At 40.9% G+C, this 21,617-nt stretch overlaps 1 protein-coding gene across 8 annotated transcripts in view; it reads right to left on the reverse strand.

The window, feature by feature from the left end:
- LOC100763509 (vacuolar protein sorting-associated protein 13B) overlaps nucleotides 1-20,978 on the reverse strand; it is a 437,125-nt gene extending 416,147 nt beyond the window's left edge. For 7 of the 8 annotated variants that reach the window (XM_035449622.1, XM_027431502.2, XM_035449623.1 and 4 more), the window contains exons 1-4: nucleotides 20,458-20,604; nucleotides 13,746-13,889; nucleotides 2,507-2,627; nucleotides 329-496 (exon numbers count right to left, since the gene is read on the reverse strand). In XM_035449622.1, the coding sequence (XP_035305513.1) occupies nucleotides 329-496; nucleotides 2,507-2,627; nucleotides 13,746-13,889; nucleotides 20,458-20,604 (580 nt within the window). Of the gene's footprint in view, nucleotides 1-328; nucleotides 497-2,506; nucleotides 2,628-13,745; nucleotides 13,890-20,457; nucleotides 20,643-20,806 lie in introns of those variants that run through there. The other variant, XM_027431500.2, reaches the window with a different exon arrangement.
- Between the last annotated feature and the right edge of the window lie 639 nt (nucleotides 20,979-21,617).

A 21,617-nucleotide genomic window follows, 5' to 3' on the forward strand; every position in this document is an offset into this window, starting at 1 on the left:
AAAAGAACTAAAAATGCCAAGCAAATGTAATTGTTTGTGGTTATAACCCATTACACTGTACAACATTGTGTATCACAATTTAAACAACCATGTGATAGGTAAAAGGGAATAAAAATTTTAAAATTTCAAAAACAATCTCATGGTTTCTTAAACTGCTATTAACCATCTGTAGTCACATACTAACTTTTGTATACATGCACTTTTCCCACACCAGATGCATGAAGTTTACATTGCGATTACCAAAAAGTCCCCCCAAAAAAGGTTAAGGAATGAATACAATTTTATCATTTACAGAGAAGCGTGCACTATTTTGTTGACAGTTACTCACCAGAAATATCCATGAACGCGCGATCCCAGAGTTCCCCCACGGTATAGCACTCAGCAGAAGTGATGTTGACAGAAAGGACAATGTCGTCTTCAACGTATTTTAGTATGAGATTATTTATAACAATGTTTACATTATTTACAACGCGTCTAATCAGACTCTGCACATATCCTACAAAGTAAGGAAAAGGCTCAGTTAGCTGTAAGTCTCTCAATAAATAGTCTGGAAACGCTACTAAATTTAATGTGGATAAAAGGTGAATACTGTTTTAGAATATTCTGTAAGGAGGAAACTAAAGTTTAAATAAACCGGACTAGGAGACAGCCCAGCATGCACTTTTACATTAGCAATACCAAAACATTTCTTAAAAATCATTTCTGGAGAGGCTGGCAAGGTGGTTCCATGGCTAAGGGCACTGGCTACTCTCCGTATCTTAACTCCATCCCAGGCTCTCTTCCAGCCTCTGCAGGCAGCAGGAACACAAACGGTGCACAGACACATACAGGCCAAACAGTCATACACATAAAAATTCTTTAATGCCAAAGTTTTAAATCATTTTCGGATCCATACAAATGCTCCAACTTAAAAACTACAACCACAGAGACATAACTCTCCCCTAAGAAAGCTAGAAACAGGAGTTTGACTCTACCATGAAGACAAACAAACAAGGTAGAGTAACAGCGATATCGGTCATGCTTTAAATAAAAGACCATGCTTGCTTACCCCATCAGATTCCCAGAGCCTCCTCTTATCCTCTTTAGCCAAAGTTAACTACTCTGACTCTCAGTATTTAGCCAACAGATGGAGTTGCTGCTTAACAAATTTCCTCACTTTTCAGACAAGGTAGAAAGCACATGTTAACCCAACAAGCTGCCTTGAGCTGCCAGGCAGAACACAGCAGTTTTAGGGCACTAAAAATGGGCCAACTGTCATAATCCCAGCAGCCTAAATACCAATGCTGACCCCAGAGTGCAGTGTCTAGGATCTGAGTTCACAAGTCAGCCCTAGAAAGGTTCTATCTGACATTAATAAGTCACAACATTTTCAGGTTCTTCTTAAAACAAAATATGTAACGAAACTTGGTTAACCTAGAACTGACAGAAGGAAAGAACATACAGGAAGAGAAGAGCAGAAGAGACAGGGAAAGAGCAAGAGACAAGTTTATACACCGTAAGGTGATGCTGGGAATTTTAAGAAGATTCATTGTCAAACCTAAAGACTTTAAGCAGATACACATTTAATAAATTAGTATAAGCTGACAGGTTAACTTAATTTTTTCCAAAGGAGCAATTATTAAGAAGAGATGAAAAACTTCTAGAACCAACCAAATTAAGCAAAACTGGAAACATTTAGAAATACCTGTAGCACCTTCTCCAGCTCAAAGCAACTCAAGCCAGACAGTGAGCCGCCTCTGCGAGGTAAGTGTAGGAAGCACCAGAACCAAGTGGCCGACAGCGCTTGCTAATGAGTCTCACTTCAAGGGCACCAGGAACTCTGAACACATATTTGAGAGTGGCAGAGCTGCAAAATGGTGTGTCCAACTCTAACCCCTGATGCTAACTGGATTAAAACTTGTGGTGATATCTTTACCTAGCAGAGAACCTACAAACCCAAGCACAATGAAGTATACACCAATCTCCACTACAACACACAAAAACAGTGACTAATACAGACTTTTAAATCAAAGGAGAAATAACTTACTTGTGAAGGCAGCAATGCATCTGACTACAATGCTAGCATGGAATGATCTTTCTTCATTAAATATTTGCCTAGGAAATGCACTTTTGCAATTCACTGCCATCTCAGGTCAATGAAGACATCAGGAAATAAAAGGTTGTAGCTATGGTTTCTTTCCATTACAGCTATGATATCCTATAATTTCCCTGTTAACTTAAGCATTCATTAACTCAGTGAGTGACCCAGTGTCTTCTCTTGGCTGGCAGCAAGGGCATAGCAGGGAGACCCTGAGTCTCTGCTGAGAGAGGCGCTGACTAACTTGCTGCAAACAATAGACCAAGATCTGACTGGAAGCCATCTGTGAGGGCCCTGGACCCAACATGTTCTCGAGTCATGTGGGGAAAGCACATGAACAAATGGCCTAAGCGTTTTATGGCAGCAAATAAACCTGAAAACACAGAGCACATGGTCAGGAGCAACAGTAATCTCAACATCGGACGTTACCTGGTGGTAAGTCAGGGTCTGTAGGAGCGGCCTGCTGAATTCTTCGGGGTTTTGTGGATGATTTTGTGTTCTCAGCATTGCTTCGGTTGGTAGAGTTAGAACTGCAGCTTTCATGGTCATCCTGGTTTTTTGTTTTAAAGGAAGAAGAAACACTGAAACATTCAAGGACTATGAAATTTTGGTCAACATACAAATTTATGATTGCTAAAAGTTGGACTTTAGATAAGGTAGCTCTAAAAATTTATGTAACCAATTTTTAAATTCTGCATTTGTAAACAGCACTCAACGTCTGGGATAATCCCAGCAGTTAACAGCACTTGATAGGCAGCCTGAGGACCACTGATCCCAGTTTACAGATAACACGCCAAAGATGGTGCTGTGCACACCAGTAACCCCAGCACGGAAGGAAGCAGAGACAGGATTCCTGGCATAGCCTGGCCACAACCGACAAGCTCCAGGTCGAGCAAGAAACCTGCCAAAAAGGCTTAAAAGGTGGAGAACAGCAGAGAGCACAGACTACTTAAAGCCTCTTTCTTTAGCTGGTAACAAAAATCACCTGGCAATATCCAAAGACTTCTTATTTATGGCTTCACACAACTACCTGACGATTAATGGAAGTTTTTTAATGATTTACATACCCAAACAAATAAATAAATGGAAAGCAAATTTATGTCCTGTTCTTTGGCTTGTATGTTAAATTTCTCATTATTTAGAATCCAAGCAGTCATCTTAGTTATTTTTCATGTCACGATTCTTACAATCTTTGTATCCTATTTAACAATACTTACTAAATTATTATTGGTATTAGATATGAAGTTTACATGGGTTTGATATGGATATCGTGGAAACTTAAATTGCACATTTTCACTTATCTCGTCATTTCTGAAATGCAAATGAGTATTATATTCATGTTCTAAATCAACATTTATGAAATAGTTTTGTCTTCATTGGTGGACTTATTTCCTAAGATAAATTAGTTACTATGCCTGTCATTAAGGATTTCAAAAATCTATCAAAAACATTGTTAGCTAGTTCCAAGCAGTATTTTTGTTTAAGTATCAGGAAGATAGAGTCATTCTATTTGGAAAAACTAGGTAACTTATGCCTTAAAAAACACAAGCATACAAACACACACAAATATAATTAACTAATTATGAGCAAAAGGAAAACTGGTATGAGAAAAAGAGAATAGACAAAACACGGTGAGTACAACGGTCAACATAATATTCTCTTAAGAATAAAAGGCACATTTTTAACTTGAGACATGCAGATCTACAGTGAGAAATACCAACACCAAGGGTCAATGATGGCGCCCTGACCTTCAACTCACTACCCAGCCACTACTACGACAGTTACAATAATGGGAAGAAATTTAGTTTTTATTTCACATACACACACATATACACAAATAATAGTTGCTAAATTTGCTGATCTAATTGGTAGTAGGACCAAATAAAAAAAGTAAGAAGACCTTCTTTCAAAAGCTGAAATTTGGATAGACGGCTCAGCAATTAACAGCATTGGGCTGCTTTTGCAGAGGACCTGAATTTGGTTCTCAACACCCATATGTCTGCTCACAACTGTCTGTAACTCCAGTCCCAGGGGATCCAGCACCCTCTCTTAACCTCCAGGAGCACCAGGCATGTGCATGATGCTCAGGTATATAGGCAGGAAAAACATCCATACACAAAAATTTAATAAATAAATAAAATCTCAAAAATATATATTAAACATAATTTCTGGGCTGGGTTATATGCTCCACGGATAAGACGCTTGCCACACAAGTCTGAGGACAAGAGTTTGAACTCCCAGCACCTACTAAAGAGTCAGGCATGGCAGTCCACCTCATCTCAGTCCTCAGAAAGCAGAGACAGAATCACCAGAGCAAGCCGGATGGCCAGACTAGCTGAAATCAGCAAGCTCCAGGTTTAGCAAGAAACCTGCCTCAGTAAATAAACACTAGAGCAGCAAAGGAACACACCTGGCATTAACATCTGGACTCCACACGTGTGTACACATACGTACCAAGCACACACCCCACACAAGAACCATGCACACAATACATACAAGCATAACACATACGTACATTCAACAGGAAGACAGAAATCCTTAGTCAACAAGAGAAATAGGACCCTAATAGAAGGTCAACTTTTACTGAACAGAATAACGTTAGATGCTAGTGACACATTTGGGAAAATACTGTCTGAAACGTCATATAACCAAAAAGCAAAACATTTGACATCATGAAGGCAATCTGCATAAACTTTTGTTCATTTTCAAGATAACGCATGATGACTGCACAGTGTAACACCTTCATAATTCAGTCTTTACAACGACACCTTATGTTGGATGGGGGGTATGCTTCAGACCTCAAATACTTAAAGGCTACTACTATGAGCAAAACCTAACAATAATTACCCTCAGTTCAAGAAATGACCTTAAAAACATCCAGCGAGATACGCTTCTGCACAACATTAACATTGAAAGCATGCTATTAATTTCTGGAACACGTTTGCCTCAAAAGCCCAGAAGTAAAACACGTTCATTAAGGAGAGGTGAAAAAAAAATCTTATGTGCACTGCCAAAACTAGCATAATTATGAAAATATTTAACACTGAAACCATCTGAAATCACAACCTGCATCAGATTACAGTGATGTCATAATAAACATTCCAGCCAAAAGCCACTCAACGCTACCACAGTCCAATAAATCTGGGTACAAGAGATGACAAACATTTTAAAGCAAAAGAAAGAAGTTTTTTTATTTGTAAAATGTTATTAGAAGCAAGGTGGGAATACGGCAGACTAAATATGAGTTTCCAAAGATGTTTTTAAAATAAATAAAGGAATGCACCCCTAATAAGGCTCCTCTGCAAAACTACGTTGCTGTTATTGGAAAGAAAAGCAACCCTAATACATTTATAATAAACTTCCATTTTAGTGTGTGTACAGATGAGCATTCATCATGGCACTCACAGGACTACATGCTAAGAAGCAAACACTACCAAATGTGTGAGTACTTTTAACTGTGATTATGTACATATTATAATTAGGTAAGAACCCTTCTGGTAATTTGAATTTATTTGACTTCAATTATATTTTAATTGTCTCAATTACTAGTGGGCTTCCAGTCAAAGCCTGCCCAATCCAATTAAATAAAAATAAAGCAAAATAAAAATATGAAATAAATGTACTACATACTAACTAAATTGCTTCCATCACTATTTTTTAAATTTGTCTTGTGCTTTTCACTAGTGGGCATCTCTTTGGAATATTACACATTTTTATAGATTAAAAACCTCCAACTTCAAGTAAAAAGAACCATGTTTTCAAAAATACTAGTCAGAATATTTGAGATAGCTTTTATTACATTTCTATTTTTCTTATTTTGGGTTTCAATTTTTCCAAAATGTCTGGAAAGCATATTTCATTGCAAAAAAATGCTTTCTCTTGAGGCCCACATAGCTATTTCTGAAAATACTGCCCTTTGCTCTTCATAAACAAGCAAGAATGTCATTTCTTCCTAACAGAGGGAAATGCAGCAAACACTGAAGGCCAATAGATCCATTACTTGCATTTGACAGGTCATGGCTTTACAAGTCTAGTCAACTAAAACTTAAACATCAACTAGCAAATTCACAAAGTTGTGATAACACGGAGGATAGAACTGGAAACAGGTAACTTCGTCATAGTAAACACAGCAATAAATTAAGAAACAAGAAGGAGCTGATGGAGGGAGGAAGGAACTGAGCGGTGGAAAGAAGTGATACACATTGCTTTCTGGCATCCAACCCGAGAGCAGAAGACGCTGAAGGCTGGCCCAGCGGCTCTAGTCACCGAGAGCTCCTGGGACACTGGAAATATCGGGGTCATTCCCCTCCCACCCGCTCAGGTAGCAAGTATTGTGACACTTGGATCAGCAGGTATCCCAGAGAGCACCACTACCCTTCACTACCCAGAAAAGCAGAGGCTGACTCGGGGGTAAGCTTAGGAGGACAACAAGGAACCATGGGAAACGTTTTACTGCTCTTTGTGGCGAAAATGGGAACCTCAGAGCTGAGAGACAGCTCTCAGGTCAGGAGCACAGCAGCTCTTGCGGAGGGCGGGAGTCCGTTCCCAGCACCCACATCAGACAGCTCACAGTGGCCTGTGATTCCAGCTCTGGGTCACGGAACACCCTCGTCTGGCCTCCAGGGTCATACATACACATACATATGCACAGACACACAAACAAGAACAATGATACTTGCAGTTTTAATATGGCATAATTAAAATTTGTTTTTGATACGTAACTCATGTTGCTTAGGCTGGCATCAAACTCAGCAGCTCCCAGTGCCACTAAGACAGGTGTAGAGGCAATGGAGAGGCAAAGGCAGAGGAGCAGTGTTTCTTTTTAATTAATTAAAATTGAACTCAGGTGCTCAGGCTTGACAGCAAGTGCTTACTTAATTAAGCAATTCATTGCAGGTTTGCTTACAGTTCAGAGGGTTGATCTACCATCATTACAATGGGAGCCGATAGCACTCACAGAGGTAGAACAGTAGCTGAGAGCTACACACTGATCCACAGGAAGAAAGTAACACTGCACCTACTATGTGCCTTTGAAACCTCAAGCCCACCCCCACCAAACGGCTTCCTCCAACAAGGCCATACCTCCTAATCCTTCTCAGACAGTGCCACTCCCTGGTGACTAAGCATCCATATATGTGGGCCTAGAGGGGTCATTCTTATTCAAACCACTACAACCAAACAATATTTAATGCTAAAATTAAACATAAGCCAAACCTATGTAAATTTTTCCTTAAACTTCAATATGCCATCCATACTACAGTGGTTTAATGAGACTATCCCCCACAGGCTGAGACGTTTGAACACTCGGTCCTCACTCATGGCACTGTTTGGAGAAGTTGCAGAGGTGTGGCCTCAGGTGTCATCAAGGCCGACTTTTAGAGATTCCACACCGCCGAGCCCTCTCTCCCTCTGCTTCACGTTCACATCTGGAGATGAGAGCTCTCTGCTTCCTGTTGCCCCACCATAACTGCTACGGGCTGCCATGCTTCTACTTTGTGGTCAAGGTATCTTCTCCCTCTGGAAATACAAGCTAAAAGAAACATTGTGTCCGGTGAGCTGCCTTTGATCATGCCATTTTTATCACAGCATTAGAAATCAACTCACACACCTATCTTCTGTATTACTCTTCAGTTCGAGCAATTCCTAGTTGTGTTAGCACATGAACTAGCCAAGTCTTTCAACTTTAAAAAAAAAAACAAAAGCTCTCCTCTACAGCATGGCTCTCCAGAGCTCCCGGCTCAGTTCTGTCAGCTTCCCATCATCCTTCTTCCCTGGAACAGAAGGAACTTAGCTAAGTCTTGGCAATCACCTCCTGCAACCCTTCCACTGTGAATAACCAGTTTATGTACTGTGTCCTAGTTTTGGTTTCTGTTGCTGTAAAGAGACACCATGACCACAGAAACTCTTATAAAGGAAAACATTTGACTGGGGTAGCTTACAGTTTCAATGGCAGGAAGCAAGATGCATGCAAGCAGACATGTTGCTGGAGAGGTTGGCTACATCTTGATTTGCAGGTTAACAGGAAGTGAAATCTCTGCCACACTGGGCACAGCTTGAGAATAGGAGACTTTAAACCCACCCCCACCGTGACATGCTTCCTCCAACAAAGCCACACCTAATAGTGCCACTCTCTCTAGGGCCATTTTCTTTCAAACCACCACAAGCTGCTTACCACCTTAAACTGAAAGCAATGAATAGGCAAGCACATAGTGCCAATAACGACACTTAAAAGTAGAACAGAGGTCATGCCTTAATCCCAGCACTAGGGAGACGGAGGCTACAGATCTGTGGAGCTCAAGGCCAGCCTGGTCTACACAGACCATCCAGGGCTACAAAGTGAACCCCTATCTCAAAACAATAAAGAAGGGAGAGAGGGAGGGACGGAGGGAAGAAAACAAAAAGAAAAAAGTCATATTACATATATTCTACTCAAAGATATATACAAATGACCAAAAAGAACATGAAAAGGTGTTCACCATCATTTGTTACTATGAAAATACAAACCAAAAACACAATCAGCATCACTCATACTCTTGGATGGCTGTTGTGAAATAAGCGGAAAATAACTGGTTTGGGGGATATAAACAAACAGTAACAAACTCTTGAATGTTAAAAGGAAGAATATAAAATGGTAGAGTTATTCCGGAAAGCAGTTTGGCAAGTCATCCAAATGTTAGCAGAGAGCCACGACATGGACACAGAAGCGCTTCCTGGAAGATACACCCAAGTCAATGTGAGCTGACTTGCTTCCGAAGCTCATATGCAAATCTTGTAATCCCATCACTCTTCAAAATAGCCCAAAAAGTGGAAATACTCATGTCTATATCCATGGGGAAAAAAATGGATAAATACAGTTTTGTATGTATGAAATGCAAAGTTATCCAGCCATGAAAATGAATTGCTGATATACTCTGTATTAATTAATATTCTATCGAAGTGACATCATGGCCAAAGCAAATTGTAAGAGAATGGGTTCAACTGGCTTATAGAGAGGGTTAGCAGCCATGGCGGGTATTGTGGGAACATGGCAGCAGGCAGGCAGGCAGCAGGCAGGCAGGCAGCAGGCATGATGAAGCCGCACCTGAGAGCAGGCAGACAGCATACGGTAACGGCAGGCGGCTTTGGCAGCCTCAAAGCCCATCCTCTTGACACATCTTCTCCAACAAGAGCACATCTCCCCTAATCCTTCCCAAACAGTTCCACCAACAGGGGACCAAGTATTCAAACACATGGGCTACGGGAGCTGCTCTCATTTAGAATACCACATACCATACAACTTAAATGAATGTCTCAAAAACATTTTGCTAAGCAAAAGATGCTAGACATAAATGTCACATACTGTATTATTTTATGTAACATTCTAGAATACACAAACCCAGAGATAAAAAGCCGGTTACAACAAGCATCAATAGGTACAGAGTAGTTTAATGAGGTGATGCAAAATCTTCGGAATGCAATAACCCTTATACTAAATACAGTAATACCATTTATCTACTAAATTGTACATTTTTTAAATGGTTGGCTGTATATTAACTTCACCTTTCCTCTTTGTGCTTCTTGGAACAGTTGTGTGCAACTGTACAGAAAGGAAATAAGCATGTTCAACAATGATAGCAATGTACCAATGAAGCAGATAAAGCCGCAAGAGGAAGGTAACTCTGAAGAAAAGCACAGAGAGGGGTCTGCAGCAAAGGCAAGAGGATAATAAGGCAATAAGCATTGCCACAGGCTAATTAAGAGAAAAGAAATAAAGATTATGGAGTTAAGGCTAAAGACTTGTGTTATAACAGTCTTTAGATAAAGACAATGCTGGTCAATAAAACTGACCCAAGATGAACAACAAAGGAAAAAAAAAAAAAAAACTGTTAAACAGAGTTTTCTATCAGGGTAAGAGAGACTCCACAAATTAACACCAAGTAGTAGCAACAACAACAACAACAAAAGTGTAAAAGAAGCTGGCTGGGGTGACTGGTTAGTAAAGTACTTGTCCCCCAACAAGAACAAGGGCCTGAGTTCAGATCCCAGAATTCAGGGACAGAGGAAGCTGGGGACAATGGTGTCACGTTGCCTGTAATTGCAATGCTAGAGAACAGACAGAAGAGGACCCAAGAGAAAACCAAAAGTACGATAGTTCCACAGCCCAAATCAGAAATTTGGAGCCAATAAGGGATTCTCACGGCACCTAAAAATGCAAGAAAAGATAATGGGAAAACTATAACTCCAAATACTTAGTAGGGCTTATAAGTACATATGTTGTCCAAAAGTATTTTTTAAAGCTTATTAGTTCTTTAGTGGGATATTTTGAAGCTTTGGTGTAGGTTCAAATTATTTCTTCAATCTTAATAAAGTCAATTCTATAGACAGCCTTACAAATTACTACACTTATTAAGTTTAAAGATTTTAATCATGAGTAAGTCTGGTGGCACAGGCCTTTAATCCTAGCAATAGGGAGACTAAGGCAGATGTATTTCTGTGAGCTCAAGACCAGCCTGTTCTACACAACAAGTTCCAAGACAGGGCTACATACTGAGACCCTAAAAAAATAATAATGATGATGATGATGAGATTTTAAACATTCATTTTCTGAGTGGTACAAAAATTAGAATGAGTTTTAGAACAAATGTCTATTCACTTAATTTGAAGAGATACTTTTCAAGATTTAATAAAATAAATACATGTATATATACATATATAGATATATTTATCTCTATCACAGAATTTTTTAAGTGTGTAGAAAGTCTATTCCTATTTTACATAACAAGTCCACAAAGGCTGAACATGACAGACAGACAGACAAGACACACACACACACACACACACACACAGAGAGAGAGAGAGAGAGAGAGAGAGAGGAAAAAAGAAAAGAAAGGAATATATTACAGCTAAATGTAAGCTATTATATTGTTTTAGCTCTTGAGTTTTATGTTCACAGGACTTCATTGGATTACACTAGAGTGTTCACAGTATCTCATGAATCAAATTGTTACCTCAAGTCCAAAATGAGAAAAAAATAGGTCAAAAAGTAACAAGTCCAGAGGACTTAATTGTAGAGACAATGACCTACACAGATATGACTATCACAGTAAACAGCAAATATATAAATGCATTACTGATGAAGTTACGTCAAAAATGATTTAAGTGACCAGCAGTGTAATCTTCACTTTATCTAACACAACTTGGTCACCTTCACATCCTAACAATCTTGTAATTATAATGGATTACAGATGCACCTTAGGCCATAGTCACACGAAATCACTGGAAATCCCTTTCCCTAAGTGGCCTCTCCTGAAAACACAGTACTTGAATAATGCTTGCCAATTAAGCAATCAACAGGTGTTGGAAAAGTGAGGCTGTGTGAGCATTACAAATAAGCCATGCCTTCCTAGCAAAGCACACTCAGACAACTCTTAATGATATTTTAATACTAACGTTTCCATATGCATGTCGTCCAGTACCTACTTTCTAACCCTAATTCCCCAAGGTTTCCCTCCCATGAAGCTCCATAGGAGTGGAGCTCTTTGGTTGTACACACACTTGACATTTTTTAACTGTATTACAAACTACCAATCAAAACTTAAAACGTGGAAATAGTTTTAAATATCATTAAAATGTCATTTAATTTGTAATGATTTTTGTTAAAATGTAATTTCAATAACTAGCATAAATCTGAATATTACTCTCTAGGGGTACAAAATGCTAAATAATTTGTCCAAATGTCAAATGCAATTTTCAAATTCTTTCTTGCCAAAATTTTAAACACTTATAAAAAACACTTGTTTTGAAAGTGGTTTACATTCATGACATTTGACCTTTTGTTGTACACACCACAAAATTCAATTTCCAAACACCGTGCAAGGAGGAAATCTGATCACGCCTCCAGGAGCCATCTACATGGCCCAATATCAAATATTAGTTCTAGATTATACTAAGTCATGTGTTACAAATCTGATTCCACAGCCCCTGTAATTAGTTGTAATCTGTCTCTTTTAAAATGTGTTTTTTATAGGACATCTGGCCTTGGAACTTCTACCTTCCCACTGAAAAAATACTTAGTGTCTGGGTAATTTTCCTTCTTTTAATGTAGACACCACGTGGGTGGTATAACCAAATCCAGATTTTTTTTAAACTTAAAATTCATTTAACAGATGATGGTTAAGGACTATTAATTGCCAAATATAAGTATAAAAGGAAACTAGGTTACAATGTAACTATAGATTTACAAATAAATCTCAAATACTAAAAGTTCACAAAATAAATTTTTATAGGAATGTAACACTAATCTATTTATTTCCCAGAATAACATCATTTAAGTGACAATGAATAATACAGATTTAGAACCAAAAATCATATAAACACATAAAACCAAGAAAAAGTACAGAAACCCAATGAGTTACTCTAACAAGGTATCTACTTCAAATAGGAAATGATTTTATTAGCTCTTAAATAACCCTAATTTCACAGAAATTAAAATGCTATCTAAGATAAATACACTAAACTGTCTTATAGTAACAGTATATTCAAGATACAGTAACCTGTCTTATAGTAACAATGTATCTAAAATACATCAACCTGTCTTGTGGTAGCAATGTATCTATTTAAGATATACTAGCCAGTCTTAAAGTAACAATGTTTCTATTTAAGATATACTAACCTTACAATTACAATGTATCTTTTTTAAGATACACTAGCCTGTCTTACAGTCGCAATGTATCTATTTACGATGCACTTGACAGTCTTATAGTAACAATGTATCTAAAATACATCAACCTGTCTTGGGGTAGCAATGTATCTATTTAAGATATACTAGCCAGTCTTAAAGTAACAATGTATCTATTTAAGATATACTAACCTTACAATTACAATGTATCTTTTTTAAGATACACTAGCCTGTCTTACAGTCACAATGTATCTATTTAAGATGCACTAGTCAGTCTTATAGTAACAATGTATCTAAAATACACCAACCTGTCTTGTGGTAGCAATGTATCTATTTAAGATATACTAGCTAGTCTTAAAGTAACAATGTATCTATTTAAGACACACTAACCTTACAATTACAATGTATCTATTTAAGACACACTAACCTGTCTTACAGTCACAATGTATCTATTTAAGATGCACTAGCCTTACAATTACAATGTATCTATTTAAGATACACTAACCTGTCTTGTGGTAGCAATGTATCTATTTAAGATGCACTAGTCAATCTTATAGTAACAATGTATCTATTTAATATACACTAAACTGTCTTAGAGCTCTTAGGAAGAATGGCATTTCAATCATACTTGTCAATTCTCTTAAGACGAAAGAAATCAGGCAATGACAGAGCAAGTGCACCCAGGTATAGTCCCAGCACAAAGGTCTACAAAACAAGGCCTTATCTCAGAGAACCAAATAAAGATCAAGTGTGCCGAGGACACAGGTAATGAGAACCCCACATAATCCCTAGTAGTAAGGCTACAACTGACGGATCAAAATTTATATAACAACACCTTTGAGATGCTTTATCAAAATTTAAAAACCGCTTCTTATAAATAATTATGTTACTTCATAATGGACATGTAAAAAGTAAGTATAGAAGATTTATGTGACAGCGACATACCCAAAAGCAAGTAACAGTACTGTGGATAATGTTTAACATTAACAGCTAGGCTCAGCAGTTTCTTACCTGGATTCCATCTTTAAGTTTCAGGATGCATTCCATTGTATTGATGGTGATCACCACAGGTTCGGAGCCCAGTTTGGTCCATGGTACATGAATCCTCAGTTCATGAATATGGCCACTTAAAAAAGTGAATGGTAATTTCAGTTCCTTAAAACACAAAACATTAAATAATAGTTAGTAAACACTTAAATGTTTTTATTTTCATACATAAGTTCCTTTCTTTAAGGGAAAGAAAATTTTCAAAGAAAAATTTGGGGGGATACTGCTTATCAAAAATTAGAATCAACAGCCCAGCAGTGGTGGCACACGCCTCTAATCACAGCACTCAGGATCTCTGTAAATTCAAGGCCAGCCTGGTCTACAGAGAGAGTTCCAGGACAACCAAAGCTGCGCACAAATAGACCCTGTCTCAAAAATAGCAAAAAGGAAAAAAAAAAGTTGAACTATAGGGAATAATAATAAACTACAACAATGTGCTATACAAGTTACTTTTCAAAAGTTATTTAAATCCTCCAGGCTTCAGTTTCATAATCTGCCAAGTAGGAACAGCCTACCATCTGCATACATGCCACAGATCTGTAAATGCTGGAGGAGGCTCAATCACAGAAGTAGGTAGCAGCAAGACCAGGGCCATCCATCAAGGTATTTTTTTCCTCTGTCTCTCACAATGTTCCTAAAGCCTCTAAACATGTTCCTAAAACATGCTGACAAAAAGGCTTACTTGGAGACAGGGGAACCTACAGTGCTGCACCCAACTAAATATTCAACCTAGCTATGATGTGGCCATCAACTTGAAATGCTTCCAATTGCTTTTCACTATTACTAGGCAAAGGTTTAATAAAGAAACAAACATAAATTTGACCAAAAGCACTTCATACTAATCTCACAACAAAATCCTATTTTCAAAAATGAATAAAGGAGCCAGCCACATACAGGGTGCACACCTTTAATCCAAGCACTTGGGCAGAAACAGGCACATCTCTGTGAGTTTGAGGCCAACCCAGTCTTCTGTATAATGAGTTTCAGGACAGCCAGGTCTACATAGTGTGACCCTGTCCCAGAAATGAAAAAAAAAAAAAAAAAAAGGATAATAACCAACTTGAACAGAAACTTCTCCACAGGAGACGTGCAGACTCCAACAAGCACAGGAAACGGCGCTCAGCACTCCCATCGTAGGGATGCAAACCTAGACCAGTGAGCTCCCATCTCTTACTTACTACTGTGTACACTTTTTAAATGTAACTGAAGATACATAAATCAATGAGGAGTAAGTAATAGATTCATTGCTAGAATATGAGAAGAAGCTCTTCAAAGCAATACCGACTGTACAGGGAATCCACACACAGAAACAAAAGGTAGGCGGTGGTTATAAATGGACTACAGAGGTGCTCCTCCCTGCTATCTTCTTCCAATGAAGATGTCAATTACAGAGGGGGCTGCCATGTAATGTTTCTGCTAAACTGAGACACACACCTAGAGACGGAGAGAGGCTCTCCCAACTTTCAAGACTGGGGAATCTCAGAGCAGATTCACAAGACTCCTCCCCAGGGATGTGTCAACAGTGACAGTGGGGCTTAGAAGAGACTCTTTTGTGGCTGAGCTGTCTGTCGGCCGTGCAGAGGGCTCCAGGGATGCAGCTTTTGGGAACACATCACCTATGCTGGCTGACCATTTCCACATGCACCTGCCTTTCCCTCACCCATTATAAGCTCAATCAGTGGTTCTCAACCTTCCCAATGTTGCAACCCTTTAACACAGTTCCTGTTATGGCGACCCTGACAATCATGTTATTTTCATTGCAACGCTACTTCAGAACAGATTTTGCTGTTATGAATTGTAATGTAAATACCTGATACCCAGGACATCTGATATGCAACTGCTATGAAAGGATCATTCACCAAGTCAAGAAGAGACCCACAAGTTGACAAACACATGCTCACCCATGTTCCCGTGAGCAACCATAATAAACCCACTAGTTCACCAAACTAGACTTGGATACAACTGTTGCTTTGTTCTGTCATCAGTGTGCTACCTCAAGTAAATAGACATTGTTCCTGCTTCCCCAAAAAACTAACAAAGTGGGGGGGGGCAGGAGTTTTTGAAGGGGAAAGTGCAATATAGTGACTTGTTTGGGCATTTTCTTTTTCAAATGGAAACATTTCCTCCTAGAGGGAGGAAGGAGATGTGTTAAGTTAAAAAGCCAATGAAGTTATAGCTTAGTGAGAAAGCTCTGACAGCTGGATGATTAACAACCCCCCTCTCCCAGGTTAGTACTAAAGAATTGTTGGGTAGAGCAGCATGCAAATTGTGCAGTGAGCTCCGGAGATGCAACAAACATGAGTTGTCACCTATGCTGAGGTGGCATTTTCAGTTGTGCAGTGCCTTTCGGACACCAGTGCTCCTAATAAGTAGCCTTAATGGACTGGCTAGCTTCCCACACCAGACTGAGAACCCTTCTTGGGTCTGCTGTCAGTGTCTAAAGTAAATGGAAGTCTGCTTACATCTCCCCCAGAAAAAGGCACACAACAAAATGAAATGACGGTTCTCATTAACCTCAGAGTGTGGTAAATCATCTGTATATTGCAATCCTGTGAACAACCACTAAGACGAGAACTCAAAAATAACTTTGGAATCAAAAGAATAAGGAGATTATAAATGCCAGTGGGACACCAGAAGGAAAAAAAAGAAAAGAAATCAGACACAGAAAGGACTTTGAAAATGAAAAGATGAAAATCCAACCATATAAATATAAGCACTGAACATAAATGCATTAGATAATACAACCCAAAGGCAAAGACTGTCAGACGGTTTAAAAATATAAGAGATGTCAATATGTACTCTCTACAAAAGAAACACTCAGATATGAAAATATAAATGCAATAAAAGTAAGAAGCAAAATATATATTGTCCTAGTTTGTTTTCTATTGCTGTTTTCTAAAACAGTGACCAAAAGCAACTTGAAAGGAAAGGTTTACTTGTCCTACAGGTTACAGTATATCACCCGAAGAAGCCAAGGCAGGAAGTCACAGCAGAGTACTGGAGGAAGGAACTGAAGCAGAGACCATGAGGAAATGCTGCTTACTGACTTCCTTCCCCTGGTTTACTCAAGTTTTTTGAAACAGGGATTCTCTGTGTAACAGCCCCAGGTGTCTTGGAACTAGCTCTTAGACCAGGCTGGGCTTGAACTCACAAAGATCCACCTGCCTCTGTCTCCCAAGGCATGTGTCACCACCTTTTTTTGGGGGGGTGGGGTGGGTTTGAGACAGGGTTTCTCTGTGTAGTTTTGGAGCCCTTGCTGGCACTCACTCTGTAGACCAGGCTGGCCTCGAACTCACAGAAATCCACCTGCCTCTGCCTCCCGAGTGCTGGGATTAAAGGTGTGTGACACCATCTTACTTATGCAGACAGACCCACCAGTCTAGGGATGGCATCTGTCCATCCACCATAGGCTGGGCCTTCCTACATCTGTTAGCAATTAAGAAAATGCCCCATGGGCATATCCACAGGCCACTCTGATGAAGGGAACTCCTGACTGAGCTTCCAATTCCCGGGTCTGTCAGGTGCACAAGATTATCATGCAAACAGCAACTACAGAACATTAAACTATACTATTATGAGATAAGACAGACATCACAGGGGATCGAGAAAAAAAATGTTACTAAAGATCAAAAGAGTTGGAGACCATTCTGGACTACATGAAATCCTATCTGAAATATGAAAGTCTCCCAGGAGAAGAGAGGGCCTGAGTGATGGCTCAGTGAGTAACGGTTTATACTAAGAAAATGTTGGGTGTCCACACCAAATAACACAAACACGAAGCCACAACAAATAAACCAAACAGGACACGTTACAGTGATTAAAAGATCAATTCATGAAGGACATATAAAATACACGAAGTACTTAAAGCAAAATCTAACAAAACTGAAAAAAGGGCTGGAGAGATGGCTCAGAGGTTAAGAACACCGGCTGTTCTTCCAGAAGTCCTGAGTTCAATTCCCAGCACCAACATGGTGGCTCACAATCATTCGTTATGAGATCTGGTGCCCTCTTCTGGTGTGCAGATGTACAGGGAAGCAGAATGTTGTATACATAATAAATAAGATCTTTTTTAAAACTGAAAAAAAAAAAAAAGGACTTCAAAAATAATAGCAGGAGCTGGAAAATGGCTCAGTAGCTAAGAACACTCAAGTTGTTCTTGCAGGGGACCCAGGTTCAATTCCCAGCACCCACAATCTTTAACTCCAGGGGATCTGACACCTTTGTCCTCCTAGGGCACCAGGCACAAGCACGGTACACAGACAAACATGCAGACAAAACACTCATATACCCGAAATAAATCAAAAAAAAAAAAAAAAATACTAGTGGCAAGTAGGCATGATGGTTCTGCAGGTAAGTACACTTGCCCGATCACCATGACACCCTCAGTTCAAACCCCAGGATCCACAAAGCAGAGAACCAACCCTTGCAAGTTGTCAAATGTCTCTTAATCAAGATAGGAACAGCCCTAAACGCAAAGGAAAACACTGATATAATGGACAATAAGTTTATGAACTTCTATTCACCAATATGCCTTTAAGAATGTAAAAAAAACAAAAAAAAAGGACAAGCAGCCAACTGGGAGATGATATATTAACAGATATATCTGACAAAGAAATCATTTCCCAGATACAGAACAGGGACTAGAAGTACAACTTGATCACAGAAGGCTGACTTAATTCCTGTGAGCTCCTGGGATTCAAAACCCAAAACCAAACAACATGAACAAAATGAATTCCTACACAGCAATTAGAATAGCAAATATTCTCATTCTTTCCCCTACTCTGTCTCAAAAAAAAAAATCAGAATTTACCAAAGATATCCAAATGACCAGCCAATAACCATCCGAGATACTCAAAGAAAATACAACAGCGTATCACTTCACATCTACTGGGAAGCCAAAAATTCAAAGCAACACACAAACCAAGTAAGAATTAGAATGTCAAATGATTAAAACCATCACAGTGCAACTATTAACATACTGTTATTAATATCCTGTTAAGCTATTGGTAATACGTATTAAAACCATCATAGTGTGACTGTTAATGTAGTGTTAAACTATTGGCAATACATATTAAAACCAAACATATGCCTACCTCTCAGATAGACACTTAAGGAAAATTGCTGCTTGTGTATATAAAAATGTACTGTAAGAATGTTATAAATGTTATAAAGGCCCTTTCTTTATAACAGCCAAAAAATATAAACAACCTGCTACTGATAGAACAGATAAATTGAGGCCTTTGTGGGGGGTAGATTTATTTGAGACAGGGCTTCCTTGTGTAGCCCTGGCTGGAACTCACTCTGTAGACCAGGCTGGCCTCGAACTCAAAGAGCTATACCTGCCTCTGCCTCCCGAGTGTTGAGATTAAAGTCTTCGCCGCCACCACCATCCAGCTAAATTGTGGCCATCTTATACAATGATTGAATACAAAGAACAAACTACTGCTGTCTCAACAATATGAGGTAATCAAAGAAGAAGGTGAACAGAAATCACTCCAGTGTTGCTGAGACTCAAGAATAGGTAAACAAAAAATAAATAAATAAATAACTCTTTGACAGAAATCTAACTGCCAAAAAATGGAGCTCAGCAGCAAAACGTGTGACCAGCATGAATGAGTTCCTAAATTCAATCCTCTGCACATGTCAAACAAAAATCCAGTAACGAAATAAGCAGTGTTTTAGGGGTAAGGCGTGTAAGTTACGCAGGAGAACCTTGTAAGGTGCCAGAAACATTCCATGTCTTCAACCTGATGGTAAATTCACAGAGACAGCCATACTGAAAGCTGAACTATTATATATTTAGGAGTTATCATTTTTCAACACAGTAAACAAAAATATCAAGGGATCCAAACAGCCCCAGGAGGAAGGAGGAAGGAGCCGAGTTCCTAGTGCTTTCTCCCGATTACCCAATAACAAGCAAGAGTGCACTGTGAACACCGTCACAGTGTTCATCAGAGATGAAATCCTCCCTTATCTCCTACAAAGCAGGCGGTCTCTGGCTCTTGAGTTTCCACAGATAATCTGTATCCTCAAGCATAACGGAAGCACTCGGCATATGTTACTGATAAGTATGGCAAGAGAATTAATAAACGTGCGAACTCTGAAGTCAAGGTTCCTTTGCACCAGATCGTTTCAATGCTAATAAATAAATAAATAAATAAATAAATAAAAGTGATTAATAGAGATGTTTCCAATTTTATCATCACTCTCAATCTGCGTCTGTTCCGTCTCTGAGGACGCCGCCATGGGTAATGTCATCTTTCCTGGTAACATAACAGAACTTCCTTCGACGTGTGTGTTGTTGGCCTTGCTGTCTTTCACACGCTTCCACCGACCCAGGAGTGGATACAAGAGCGTAACGCTTTGCAGCTTCGTATAAAATGGGCACTGTGCGTATTTGGCGATGCCTGGGAACTGAGTAGACGAGATGAAAACGGCTGCTAGCAAAAAAACAGAAAAACAAAAACAAAAACAAAAAAAAAAAAACCCACAGAACTGTTTTCCTATCAGCTGAAAGCGTTTGGGGACCCTAATAAACCCTCACTTGGGCTGGAAAAGCCTTACATTTCTTTTCCCCCTATACAATGAACTAACTCTAGCTACCCAGCAGCCGACGACACACAGCACACTGGCAGCAAACTTCAAACACGGTGAGCGCGACAGCTGCGCCACGTACCTGTTCCAGCACATCCAGCTTCAGCTCCAGTTTGCTGAGCACCACGTCCCCGCCCCACAGCGACAGCTGGAGGTCGGAAGGCTTCAAGTTCTTGATGTAGCGATTCACATAGCTCATGAGGATCGGGGTGACGTACGACTCCAGCATCTTCGCAGCAGCGGGGAGTCAGGGGTGCGGTGGGGACCCTGGAAGGGATGGAGACAGAAACGCTCTGGGTGTCTGGGTGTCCGGATCGGGGCTAAAAAGCACTTTCCAGCGGGGCTGCTGAGCCGGGCGAGCGGCCGCGGGCTTCTCCCGGGGGCGCCCCGGGCGTGCGAGCCTCGGCTCGCCCGCTAACCGCTCGCCTCACCTGGCCTGGAGTGCGCAGCGAGGAGGCGGCGGCGGGCGGGGGGCGAGCGCGGCTGCCCCGCTCGCTTCACTGCAGCCCTTCCGCAGCCCCGCCAGCCCGTGAGGCCGCCGACTCCCGGGACGCAGCGGGATGCCGGGCCATGGACGCCCCGCACGCCACGGAGCGGCGGCTCGCACTGCACCTCGGGGCACCTGGCCGCGGTCTGCGCGCCACTTCCGGGTGTGCCCGCTTCGCGGTCCGGCGCGCTTCCTCCGCCGGAACAGTCACGCGGACCGTCTGCCCCGGGGACGACCCCGGCTCGCAGCCCTCCCCGCCGCTGCTGCCGCCGCTGCTGCAGCCGCCGCCGAGGCCGCCGCGTCCCGGGCTCCGAGCGACCTCCGCGAAGCGCTCGAGGAGGGCGGGGAGCGGAGCGGGAAAGCGGAGGCACTCCGGGATCCGGAAGTGGCGCGGCTCGCAGAGGCGGTGGCGAGCCGGCGAGCGGGCGAGCGCCCCGGGGCAGGCCGGGAGGCTGTGCGAGCGCGCTCGTCCAGCTTGCTCTGGCCGGGATGGCAGGGACGGGGCGGCAGGGGCATCAGCCTGCCTCCCTCCCTCCCACCTCCCTTCCTTCCTTGCAGCACTGAAAACAGACACAGAGGCTCCCGGGGACCCCAGGGCTCGGCAGGGAGGAGGCGCTAAGGGGGCGGGAGATTTAAATGCGCTGCCCCAGTTGAGTGGGGAGGTGGCTGCGGGCGCCCCTTGCATGGAGATCAGCTGTGTGCAGCTTGGGAGAACGCGCCAGACCCAGAGCGCACCTAAAGCTCGCACGCTTTCC

This window comes from Cricetulus griseus, chromosome 10 (genome assembly GCF_003668045.3).
Source record: "Cricetulus griseus strain 17A/GY chromosome 10, alternate assembly CriGri-PICRH-1.0, whole genome shotgun sequence".
Lineage (NCBI taxonomy): Eukaryota > Metazoa > Chordata > Mammalia > Rodentia > Cricetidae > Cricetulus > Cricetulus griseus.